General features: G+C 46.8%; 1 protein-coding gene across 20 annotated transcripts in view; it reads right to left on the bottom strand.

Moving 5' to 3' along the window:
* TCF4 (transcription factor 4) overlaps positions 1-13,311 on the bottom strand; it is a 173,959-nt gene that overhangs the window by 87,559 nt on the left and 73,089 nt on the right. For all 20 annotated transcript variants that reach the window (XM_038171399.2, XM_038171398.2, XM_038171403.2 and 17 more), the window contains one exon: positions 333-397. In XM_038171399.2, the coding sequence (XP_038027327.1) occupies positions 333-397 (65 nt within the window). The remainder of the gene's footprint in view (positions 1-332; positions 398-13,311) is intronic.

The following is a 13,311-nucleotide window of genomic DNA, read 5'->3' as shown; positions in this document are numbered from 1 at the left end:
CCAAAGCTGGGGGCCGACACCAGCTCTGCGGTGCCTTTCCTGGAGTTGCGCTGCTGGGAAGGAGCCGCCGCGCCGAAAACACTGCAGCATTGTTACGGGGGGGGGGACAAGAATCAATAGTTTGCAGCAGCGTGGACCAGGGCAGTGTTAGGTCAGCCTCCAGGAAGCGTATCCTGGCGAGCACGGCTCCGGCAGGAGCTTTAAAGGAGGCAGACGGAGCCCGTGCTCGCAGCCCTCGCCGTGCCCGTCTCCGGGATGCCCAAATTTCAGCCACGAGCCTCGTTTCGCGGAGTATTTATCACAAGCTCGCTGCTGAGCAGCCTTCCACTTACCTGGTGGCAACCCTGTAAATTCGAGTCTCTTCCATACGACGAGTACGAGCCCCTTTCTGTTTTACCTGTTGATAAAAGAGAAGACAAATAGGTGTGTAACGGATCCAAACAGAGCCTGGGCGGCTCCGAATGTTTTACACCACGCTCCCCACGTTTCCCCGTGCTGTTTCCGTATGTAAAATAGGCCCTGCCGGCTGCGTAATGCACGGAGGCAGCAGAAAGGGATTAAGGTTTGCTCCAGCTGAGGATGGCACCGTGCAAGAAACTTCCTAACCCCCGCGGCACCGCCCCACGCACCTCCAGAAACCGGGATGCGGAGAGCCCCCGCTCTGCCCCGTGCCGAGTGCTGCCCTTTTTCTCCCCGGGGGGCACCTGCACAGCCCCTCCATCAATCCCTGGGACGGGGAAATTCCTTCCCGGCACCTGGCAGCCGGACACCGGGCTGGAAATTTGCCATCCCCTGCCCAAGTTGCGGCCGCCCCAGCGGCGCGGGGACTTGAACGGGGGCCCAGCGGCTGCCGCGACGCTCTGCCAGCCCCGAGCCGCCCTTCCCTCTCGCTCCTTTTTGATTTTTTTCCCCCCAGGAAGGCTTTAAAACGCGTCCCTGCCGGCCTGGCGTGCAGCAGCGGTAGGGTTACGGCGTGTTTGCAAAGGAAAAGCGAGGGTCTTTCAGGTGGGAACGGCCAGGCTTGAGCAAAGGCGAGGAGGGAAGAGGTGGTTTCTGCAGAGCATTAAGTCACGGCTGAGTAGCGCTACACCACGTGCTAGTGAGACAAAGAGCAGTCAAGAGGGCTGATACAAAACATATTGACACTAAAAGACCACCCTTCTGGTGAGGAGAATCCCGGCGGGGGGAGGCATCATCTCGCACAACGCCCGAGAAGGCAGCAAAAAAATTCACTCGTGCCATCCAAGTTGTTCCCGGCGGCTGGAGCACCAGCAGTGCCCCAGGACGGGATGCTCCCTCCGACCCCAGTGCCACCCTGACGAACCCACACCCCAAGACACGGCCCCGACAGCACCGTGTCACCCGCTGGACGTCTCCAAGAAGCCTCGGATGGTCCCAGAAGCAATTCCAGGGGCATGGGGACGGGGGGCTAGCGGCACACACGCGTGCCCAGGGCTGGCAGCGCCGCTGCTGGGACTTCCCAGCCCCGTCCCCATTTCCCACAGAGCCCACGGGGAGGCAGAGCGACAGACAAAGGATGGGAGAGCTCACACCAGATCCCAAATCACCCAGCACACCTAGGTGGCCGAGCACACCTCCTCGCTAGCCACACCGGGCGCTCGGCTGGCACAGAGGCTGGGAACAAACCCCTGCCGTTCCCCTAGAATAATCCAAGCCCGGAGCTTCCTTTTGTTGCTTGGCCGCCCCTCTTTTTGTCCCTGCTTTTGTCGCCTGCCACCTAAACCCCTCGCTTAAACCCGGGGGGGACCCCCGCGCTTTAGGGGCGAAGTGGCAGCCCCACAAGGCGAGGGGCAGGGGCGCACGCGGCCCCGCCGGGGGCTCCTCGAGCTCCTCGCGCTGCTGCCCGGCTGCCGGCAGCCCCCGTTCCCTATCGGATCAGCCACAGGCAAGCCTGGGCTTAATTTCAGTTGTTAAAAAATATTTATCCCGATACAAAAATAAACCCGCTGCAAATTACAAGTTGTCAGGGTTAAAATCTACTTCTATTTGTGTGGGGGAGGATAAGAGAACAGCATAGACATGAATCATTCTCAGTAATTTGAGTGTTTCCATGACATCAATGGGCACTCGTCCAGGACTCTGTCGAAGTCTGTGAGGTACCAAAGCGGCACAGCAGCCAGCAGGAGATTGACTTTTTTTTTTCTTTTTTTTTTTTTTTAGGATTATGCTCCTTGTAAAGATTTCATCTCCAGCATCCACTTTTACCACCGAGCGGATAGCTTTGGAGATGAGGAGTGAGCGCGTTTCATCCGGCGGGTGGAAGCCTTTAACTTTATTCCGTTTCCTTGGTGGTGTTGTCCCCGCGTGCAGCCAGGGATCCGCCTGCTCTCTTAAGAATAAAGCACCCCAAATTCACCAAAAAGTCAAGAAAACCGTTCCAAAGAGCCACACACACACGGATTTTCACCACCGCCTGTAATTATGAAATTATCATACTTTTTGTACCGACACTTCATTTCGGGAAAAGGGGGGGGGTGGAGAGGGGGGGGAGAGGAATATCTTTTGTATAAACTGTCCATTTCAAATTAGCTACAGTCTTGATGTTGATTTTCTGCTTAAAATTCACTGGCACATTTGTTTCAGATAATAAAATTTGCGGGAGCGCTGATAATATGCGAGGGGAGGCTCTTTGAGCAACTATTTGTGCTCGGCAGCTACAAAAGCTGCTCCCGAATTTCCCCGGTTACTGTACATTTAATGCATCGTTTTCAGGCGCTCGAGCACCGCAGCCTGCGCTGCGCCTTTCCCGAGAGCTAAAGATTCCCTCTCCCCCTTCTTCCCTTCCCTTTTTTTTTTTTTTTTTAATGTTTTAAAAAAGAGAGAGCGTCTACGGCGATGTAGACACCCGACGCATTCACTGCGGAATTTTCGAGACAACCCTCTAGTACTAGAATGCGGCAGCCGCTGCGGATATTTTTTGGCACAAAGACAATGGTGGCAGTGCCAAGCCCCATGGCTAAAACTACTCAAAAGAGGCATAAGGGTAGCATTAATCGTTCGAGTCTTTGACTGCATGGAGTACCGCTGTCCGTATTTTAAAACCCAAAAGTGCCCCTCCGTAATATTTTGTCGTCAGCCAGGAAAGGAGAAGGGGGAAGGAAAAAAAAAAGGAAAGAAAGAAAGAATGAAAAAAAAAAAAAAAAAAAGGGAGCTTGAAATACAGACGAATAACGAATCCAGGCAGACGTCTGATGGATTTTTTTCTACCTAGAGGAGCAAATGCTGAAACGTGCCGTTTGTTAGCAGCACTCCACGCGTGCGACAAACCCCGGGTCCTTCCGTGGCTTTCTGGGCTGACAATTGAATCGGGAGCTTCATGGGAGAAGTTGACCTACAAAGGGTGGTTAATCACTTCCAAGCCCACCCTTATCCTTTCGGGGATGCCGAAAAGGCATTTGCGTTGCCATCCGAGGTAGCAACTTCGGGGGTGTAAATATATCTATATCAAATCTATCTATTGAATTAATTGCCACCGTGCATGCCAATCACGGGAGAGACAAAGAACTCCGTGCAGCTCCTGGTTCCTGACAAACACACCGAGTCTCACGGCCGTGGCTCCCTCAATCCTTCCAGAACCGAGCCCTGCTTATCTTCGCTAAGCTGAACCCACCGCTTCCGAAATATTCCGCTCGCATTTTTAACTGCGAAAAAAATAAAATAAAATAAAATAAAATAAAATAAAAGCAGCCCAGGATTGCCAATCAATCAATAAAAGAAGCCGCTCGCCTCTCCATGGTGCGCTTTGAAAAATTAATCGAATTAAGTAGAAAATTCAAGCGACTTCCCAAGCACAAATGCCAGTCATCCGATTCCCCTGCCCTGGGAGATAGGGCACCTTGTCTTTTTTTGGGTAGGCAGAATGAGAGGCATGAGGCAACTCTTTCCATCTGCAGAGAAAAAGGAAGTGAAGCTATTTCTATAAGCGCCTTGAATTCAATGTTTACATTGATTCCGTCTTTGACATCTTTTTTTTAGAGATGAGTTCAAGCAGAATATTCTAATTCAGGTTGCCGATGCCCTACATTTGGGGTTTGGTTCTTGGTTAGATTGAAGAATGAAAACCTGTCTGGAAAAAAAAAAATAAAAAAAGCATTAAAGATTGAGATTTTAATGGCTCCGAATCGGGGTCTGTTCAGATCTGCAATTTTCCTTAACCTGTCTGATATTTTACTGCTGCATTTCTGACGTTATTCGAAATTAATTCGCGCTCCTTCTGATGTCCAAGGGGTCTGGGGAGCATCCTGAAGGAAGACTGACCGATGCTGCCCTTAAGGGAAGGGCAAATTCAGGGAGCACTCGCTGCAGAAGCGAGACCGGGCACGAGAAACACAAAGCTTGGAGCAGATTTTTGGGGAAAAAAAAAAAAAAAAAGAAAAAGTTCTATGGAACTGAAAAATGGGTGAACTTTATAGATCTGCATTTATCTTTCTCTAACGAACAGATAGATACCATCAGCCGGAGCAGGGCTTAATTGCATTATTCTGATGATCGGGGACCAGTTGACTTCAGCCTTGACTTCAAAGTTGGTTGCGCAAGGCTGGAAGGGCTCAAGCTCTACGGAGAGGAGGGCAGGACTCCTCTCCGTGCCCACACGTTTTCCCAAAACCACCTCTGCTCTCTGCGTTTGCCACAGGGACTGGCTCTGCACAGCAGCTTTTGGCTCTGAGAGCCAGATCAGCAGGACTCTTGGCTTTTTTTTTTTATTTTCCTTTTTAATTTTTGCCTCCGAGATTTGAAATCGAGAAAAAACGAAGTGTATAGAAACCAAGTTCAAATTTCTACCGCCTTATAAATTATCCGAGTAAAAAAATAAAATAATAATAATTAAAAAAAAGAGAAAAGAAGAAAAAAAAAGAAAAAAAAGAAAAAAAAAGAAAAAAAAAGAAAAAAAAAAGAAAAAAAAAAGAAAAAAAAAGAAAAAAAAAAAGAAAAAAAAAAGAAAAAAAAACTCTTTATGAGCTCTATTCTACATTAAATACCCACACACACCTACCAGCAGCTCCCTCTCAGGGAAATTCATACCTGCACCCTGTGCCCTCCAGGAATATTCCCCTGGGCTTTGCAATCTTTTGACCTTGACAAAAAATAAACCCTATCCCTCCCACATTATCTCTTGAGGAGCCAGCAGGTAATTTCTTTATTTTTTTTTTTCCAGAACTTGTGTGTACTCTGCTCTTTAAAAGAAAAAAAAAAAAAGTAAATTAAATCCTAAAGAATGCTTTTAGTATTAAATGAGGGGTTTTTTTTGGACTCGGTTTCAGGCAAGCGGGGCTGAGCGGTGACTGCTGGAGCTGGGGGTACGGGCGCAATCTCTCCTCTGCCAACATTTACACAGCAGAGAGTTACTTAGCTCGGCTCAGTTAGTAACTCGGGCTTGACCTAGGTTATGTACACATATTTCTCCAACAGTAATGCGCTTCCTGGTATAGGATATACAGTCAAAATATCCTATTTATTGCAGCCAGGTTCTGAACAGCGTGTTTTACATCACAAAGCATCTCACCCGATGGTAATGGAAGTATCATGTTAATGAGCTATTTCTGCTTTGTGCTCCATGTGAAGTACAGACAATACGAAAGGAATCTAAGAGATTTTAAACAAAGTTTGGGCAAGACCGGGCGCGATATAGCCCAAATGACACAGCAACTCAGCCGGGGAAGCTCCATAAATCAGAGACGAAGCTAAGGGAAGGTATTAATCCCGATAATTTGAATGGCATCGCACCCCAAAACGTAGCACAACGCCAGGAGAAAGAGATCTGCTTGACATGAAGGAGGATTTTTCCACTTACACGGATGCGCAGTAAACAGTAATGGTTTTTAACGAGACGTTACGATGCCAGAGCAAGCGCTGCTACAAAAGGAGATTTCTTTCTCTTTTTTTAAACAATACCATCCAAACGCAAAGGAAATTAAATCCTAAGACCTGTGCTAAAAGAACGCTGCGGATCTGATTTGAACAAGCGAATGAATGGAAGGAGAGCCCGGGCAGAAGTGGGGCCACATCTCCCACTGCCCTCGCTGCCCTAATGCTCCTGCTTAAATGGGCAGGGTTAATTCCCAAACACCCCTAGGGCCAAACTCCTTCCTCTACGTGTGCCCGGACATATCACTTATTATATTCACAGCGATCGTGGTTGGCTTGAATGAAGCACTCAGGCTTGGCATCACGGCCCCGCGCACGTCGCCGCGCTCCCCGCGAGCTCTGCGCCCCAGGACGGGGCAGCCCCAACCCCTCCGCGCTCCCCTCTCTGCATATTCGGTCAGGAGAGCAATTTAATTTTATTTTTTTGTCGCTGATCTTGGTTCATGAGACGTTGGCCCCCAATCAAAAGATTGAAGCAAATTGCTCCGTCTATTTCTGTGAGCTCCCAAATAATAGCATCTATTACCGGGCAGTACGCGATGTCGCTGTTCGCGTGCTTTTAAAACAAAATAGCTGCGGCAAAACTAAATTTCAAACAACAAGAATGTGAAGACAGAGTATCGAAGAGCACATTCAGCCAGATATACGTAAAATAGTCCTTTAGTCCTTGTCTAGAGCCACCAAAATCAATGCAAGGATTATCGTGCTGTCCTCCAAGAGGAACGCTTGACACGGGTGCCGATTTGCCTTCACGATACGGCTGCGTTACAGGGACCGAGTGTCATCTAACCCAGCAATACAAGCACTTCACACGCTCTGCAACAGGTTTTCAGCACCTTGAAATTAAGGAGAGGGCATGAAGGTATTGCCATGCCAGAGCCATCGGTGCAATTGGGCAACTGATGAAAAATATGGCACTGTGGGCAAGGAACGTCGCCGTCTTTCACCGCAAGTGCACGCACTAATTGAGACCAGAATAATAAACGTTCGTATTTAAAGTCGGTATTTAAACAAAACAATGTTTATTTCAATGTTTTTTGAAGAAATGTTTGATGAGTAAAGGAAACCTTAGAGAGTCCTCCCCATCGTGGCCACCGTTTGGGTCCCGCAAAGACTGGTCTCGTCCTAATCGTCACGCTGGGCGGTGAAGGACTGGGCACCAAACCCAAAAGCCGTGGAGCAGAGGGACACCCATGGGAAGGGATCCTTCATTTCGCATCGTGAAGATGCATCTGACTTCATAAACACCCCTTAGCCTCCCTTCCTTCTCATATGTGCACGGAATTTAAGTTTAGAGGAAATGATTGTGATCCTCTAAGCCTGAACACCTGTATCATTCTGGAAATAACGGGCAAATTGATTTTGTAGAGAAACAAAAACTCTAAGAAAACCTCCTCGCCGTGATTTACCCATCTCATTCTCAGAGCATGCAATAGCATGCAAAAGATGGGCAGGGGCATTACACAACCAAAAAAACCCCAAAGCATTATACAGCCCTGAAGAAGCAGAGTCATAACGAGGGGCAGCGTTTTCATAAAGACGTGAGACAAATAAAAACACGTCGCAAGAAGGCTCCAGACCCGAAAGCAAGATCGAAGAATTGAATGGGAAGCGCTGGAGATTGTTTTATCCTAAGCGAGCCTCCCAGAGCTATTTCAAATTGAAATACACCGCGGGGCGATCCCTCATCGTTTGTTCAGGGACCGGTTCAGGAGATCCTTATCGGGGATCTGGAAACCTGGGTTTTCACTCAAGCATGAAACCAGAATCACTTTAAAACAAGTTAGATAAGGATCGGAGGCCATGAAAGACACAGAATTGAAAGAGGACAATAAACCTTCCCACAGCCAAGCCTGGGCTCTAAATCTTCCCTCTGTAAACCACCCCCTATCTAGTAGCGTTTATTAAAAGGCTACTAAAACAAACCATGTTGGACAAGAGCAAGGATAAAGAGATCAAAAGCCTTATCTTCCAGGCTGGGGGTCAAACCCGCACCTCCCCACCACGATACACAAAGACCCTGCCCGTCAAGCGGCCGCGGCCCTCCCCGTGCCCTACAGCATCCCCTGCGAGCCCCAGAGGAGGGCACAAATGACAACCACGAGCAGGTCCTGGCCCGTTTCAAAGGTCTGATCACAAAGATGAACGGCGACTTGCTAACGTAGATGTCTCCGAACCAGTTATCTCCCATTTCTCCCCCGTTTTCCCAAGCTCTCCGCAACTACGGGCAGCACTACCCGAGCCTGCGATTGCCCATTAGATTATTAAATACTCAGTCACACATCCCCACTGAGCTGGTATTTATTTGTAATATTGTTCAGCGCAGGAAATTTAAGGGAAAAAAAATCGCATTTTTTTTTTTTCTAGAATTTTGATGCTTTAAAACCAATTTGGATGGGGTAATTCGGGCGGGTTAGGCAGGGGAAACAAACCACGAGCTGCTTAGTCCATGGCAAAACACTGCGTGGAAAATATGTGTACGGAATGAATGGGAATGAATGTGGCAAATATATCGCAGCGTATGAAATACCCACCGGTCTCCAGTCGGGAATATCCAGCAGAGGGCATGCATACCCTAATAAGATTGTTACACTCGAGACCTAACGTTTCCTCATCATTTCGGGAGAATTTGGGGCTGAGAATACAGGCAAACTCATCGCAGCAGTACAAATCCTCTCCGGCAGAGCCGGAGCTAAAATGATAAAGCTGTCTCATGCAAACTAATCCAGAAAGGGTGATTCCTATGCTGAAAAAAAAATCCCTTGAGAGAGGGATTTCCCCCCACTCCTGGGTGATGATTTAGCTTCAAAATTTCCACTCCTAGAGGCGAAAACAATAATGTTAATGTGAAAAAAAAAATTGTTCCTCAATACAAACGTCTCAAGTGAAAGGAGTGCTATATTGAACAGTAAAAATTCAGATTTACTAATATTTTGTTTTCTATAGGTGAAACACTGGCTGCGCTACCGCTAAATAAAACCGAGCATCTTAGGTTAGATTTTTATCCTAAACTCTTTAATTACTCCACAGAATCGGACAGCGATGTTACCTACGGTTTCAATGGGATTTATTCCACTGAATTCAAGTAAATTAAAAAAAAAATAAAAAAATCCCAAATTTGTCATTTGTCATGCTTGTTTCGGAAATCGCTTGGTTAAGTTTGCATTGTAGAGAACTTTGTAGTGTCTGCTCCTGCCCCGAATTCTTCCCATGGAAACACTGCACACGTGGCTGCCGAACCCGGTCCCTTGTCCCGGTGGTGGCCAAACCCCGTGTCCAGGTGGGTCCAAGGGGAAAAACGTCCTTTTTCTGCCCCAGGACCCCATTCGGGTAATTAACTACTACTGGGCCAGCCGCAGCAACGATCGCTTCCAACCTTAACCTCTGCTTTACAGCCCAGAGAGTAATGGCTCTTCGGGTTCCTTATCGGACAATATATTTTTTTTTTAAGTTTCGGTAGCCTTGGGAGATGAACTTAATTTACAAGGTCTACGAGGCAGGCGGCTTAGGTTACATGTAGGTCACAATAAATAATACTCATCCCTTGGCCATGGCGAGCTGCGCCGCCGCCGCCTAAGTTGAAATGACAAGGCTTTATTATTCCTAAGCACTCGATTCGGAAACATTTGCACAATCTGTTAAGTCCAGACAAATTTAAATGGTTCTGACATGCAGCCTGCTAGGGTCAGTGACAGGGATAATGCCTCTTTACGTGGGTAAAATTTGGTGGCATCTAGGTCACTCTCTTAAGGGGAATCAACTGTGTGTCTCTTCTTTGCATTTCCACCACAATCCTTCATCCCGCAGCCTGGAGCTGAGAGTGAAATGCAAGAAAGGAGCCGAACGCTCAAAGCAAAAATCTGCTTCCAGGACAATCCATTATATCTGACAAGTTAAATGTTCCATGGTAGACCATATGGCATCAGAGCAGGGCCGACGATGGAAGAGGGAAACTCAGCAAATGCATCACAATTAAGGAGTTTGACTATAGACTTTACTTTGATTTACTTTATTTTTTATTAAATTTCAGATATCGGAGCCTTTCAATTTTCAGAGAGCCCTTCCAGAGCCTCTACCTCGTCCACCAAAATAGCTGTACGCGAACAGGTGGTTCACCAAAATTATTTCCTCTGAAATCTTATGGTCTTCGTTATTTTAAATAACTCCTGAGTAAGCCGGTTTTTATTCTCGGTAGATTTGCTAAGTGCAGGACATTTCTATTATTAACCCGCGTAAATGTTATTAGTAGCTCGTTGAAGACCAAAGAAAAATTAAATAAGACAAAAAGATGAAAACCCATGCCTCCAAAGCCTCGGCGATGGGTTCTCGATGGAAACGTCACCCCACAGAACAACTCGGACACCGGAGGGTGGGCGTTAGCAGCCAGCAGTCATCCTACTGCAAACCACCACATTTTCGTCTTTCTCACCAGATTGGCCAGGAGAATTCCTATATAGGCAAGATAACAGCACCCATGACCTAAAAGATCATTTCCATCTTCAAGGTCCATGACTTTACGATCTACGGGGCAGAATGGTAGAACCCTACACGTCCTACATGCGTTGGGCACAACCCAACATCGTGGTCATGGTTGCTCCAGGAACACCGGTAGCCAAACCCACTTCGGAGTGATTACCAGGTACAAGCCATGGCCCTTTTTTATCCCATTTTGATTACCAAACCATATTTACGGATCAAACCATGATGTGGCACAAGACACTCACCGCCCATAATGACCCTCGTTGGAGGAGACAAATTCCCGAGCTCTTTGGAAGGAGCAGATGTACCAAACCTACACACCAATGGACTGGGAGCCGTGCGTTCCCATGAACTGGGAATACTTTGCGGCCTCGCCACACCTTTGGATCCTCACTGCCATAAATAACAAAGGGACCGCTTAGAAGAAAAGCAATGCAAAGCCCTCCAAAAAACTGTGCAAAGTCCTTGCACCGAATCTCTTCTGCACAAGATGACAGCAAAACTTCTATGAACTTGTCATATCCCATTCCAATATCACGCAGGTCTGCTACGGTTCAGAAAGAAAATATGTAGAAATAACTGCGCAACCATTTTTGGGCAATGCCCTGGGGTCACGGTGCAAAAATAAAGGAGGTGACCTAGAGCTACGTCCTTATTTAGGCATCGAACTAAAACCTCGTAGGCAGGGGCATTGTAAATCCCAGCCAGTGTCACTGGTGGTAGTGGAAGCTGCTGGTGCACGACTAACCAAAACAAACCACGGACTTGGAATTGGGACCTAATTTTAAGCACTTATTTTTGGAATCCTGTTTTTTTATTTTTTTTTATTTTTTTTTTTTTCAATTTTGACCTTGTAAATGCTGAGCCAGCTTTGCTACCAGCACACACTTCCCAAACACCCAACGTAGCAGCAAGTTTCAGATGTGCAAAGCCAACGGGTTATTGATGGGACTTGGAAGCTCCCGTTGGGAGCATCTCTGTAGGAACCCAACGATCTCGGTAGCTAAACGGCGATAGGATCATCTCTGAAGATCAAATACAGAGCTATTCACATGTACTTATTTTCTGAATTTAAGTTCAACTGCATTCCTGTTTTCAGATTTCAAGAAGTTGGGACTAAAACAGTCCTTAACGGGAATTCTGGTGGTCACTTAACTGAAGCAGTCACTAATGAACTTGTGAAGCACCAGTTTCAGCGGGAAGAAGAACGTAATTCTTCAAAATATATTTGCATTTTATATTCTTTACGCAAAAATATTTTTAGATTACTTTAAACGTATTACTGGTAACTCTGTGCTTTTGGGAAAACGCTATTGTTCTTGCTACCAGGAACAAATATTTAAGCAGAAAAATTGTAAAGATTTCCAAAATGTTTACAGCCCTTTTTTTCACAGATCAAGCAGTGACCGTTTTGAACTCGATAGCTCGGGTTCAGAAATTTTAGTTCTGGTGCCCTGGCCAGAAACACGACGTGAAGGGAAGACGGGAGCCCTGGCGTGCCGGCGGAACAAAGACCATTACCAAAACCACTGCTGAAAGCGAGGCAGCTCCACGGCTCTGGTGCCGTGGTTCTTCCCACTGATCTCAAATTTATTATTGATTTAGCATTTCGTACTGCAGGCGCTGAAACAAAGCCCCCTATGATTATAAATGCATGCTTTTGCGGCACGTGCTTTCATTTTCAAAAAGGGGACTTTTTTTGCCCCCCCTCTCCCTCGGAAGATCCTGCATATTAAAAGGACATCAACTTCTCAAAAAGTCACACATCGTTCAGAACGTGTTTTTACGATTTAAGGTTACTGTCAGAGGCGACAGGGAGGGATCGTGGGGGCTGTCGTGCTCCCAGGGGCTGGCGTGTGTGGGTTTCTGAACTATTTATTGGGGCACGTTTCACGTAGAGAACGGCCCCTGACCACACTCCTGGTACTAGCGAACCACGAGACTCCCATTATCAAGAAGGCCAAAGGTTTCAAATTGATGTTTTCCATCGATTTGAAATCAATTTCCATATTTTTTTACAGGCTGCTCACCTATAGACGAACAAACTCAACGCTCCATGATGGTACAACTCATAATATCAGAGGATCCCCAAATGGGTTGGGTTGGAAGGGACCTTCCATCTGGAATTCTCTCCGGCTATCAGCAGCATTAGGGATAAACACACAAATGAAGCAAAGGTAGGCAGAAAGAGAAATATGGCCAAATTCACCAGCAAACGAGGCAGGTATCTGAATTTTCCAGATTCTACCGTTAAACCCAGAGCAACATTGTTATTACTAATGAAATCCTCACATGGTAAAAATAACACCTGATCCAAGGAGATTTTACATACAATCGCCAGTGCTCAACTCCTACTTTTCATTACCAACCCTGAAATTTTGGCCTGGATTTATTATCCCTACATTTATTTCCAATACATTTTCAAGCCATTCATGAAACAGAATAAAAACTTTAGCAAAGTATTTACTTTCCCTTCATCATGAACTTCGGGAAGGGTAAGGAGAAGAACGAAACGTTGGAAAGAAGGGAATGCAAAATTTAAAATAAATACTGGAACTATTCATTATTTCCTTATCAAGAGGTTAAGTCTATCTGCTACAAATCTTGACGCATCTATGAATAAGTTCAACTACGAGCCTAGAGTGCTGTTAACACCCCAAATTCCCCACGAGGGAATTCCCACACGAGTGTCACGAGGCAAGTAGAGAGAAGATACCCAACAGAGAGAAGACACCAAGGCCAAAACGCTCACGGGCTCCTGCTGATGGGCTGCGGTGCCGGCGTTGCGGATGGCTCCGTGTCCCACCTCCAACGGGACCGACCTCTCACCGCAGCCACCTCGCAGGGAGTTGAGTCCATGTTTTGTAGGTTTGGGATACCGGGAAAGGCTCGGGATAGCAGGGAAGCTAAAGCCCGAAACTCTGCCATCGAGCAGCTCGGCTCCGA

This window comes from Anas platyrhynchos, chromosome Z, assembly GCF_047663525.1.
Source record: "Anas platyrhynchos isolate ZD024472 breed Pekin duck chromosome Z, IASCAAS_PekinDuck_T2T, whole genome shotgun sequence".
Taxonomy (NCBI): domain Eukaryota; kingdom Metazoa; phylum Chordata; class Aves; order Anseriformes; family Anatidae; genus Anas; species Anas platyrhynchos.
This window is presented reverse-complemented; position numbering and strand designations above follow the sequence as displayed.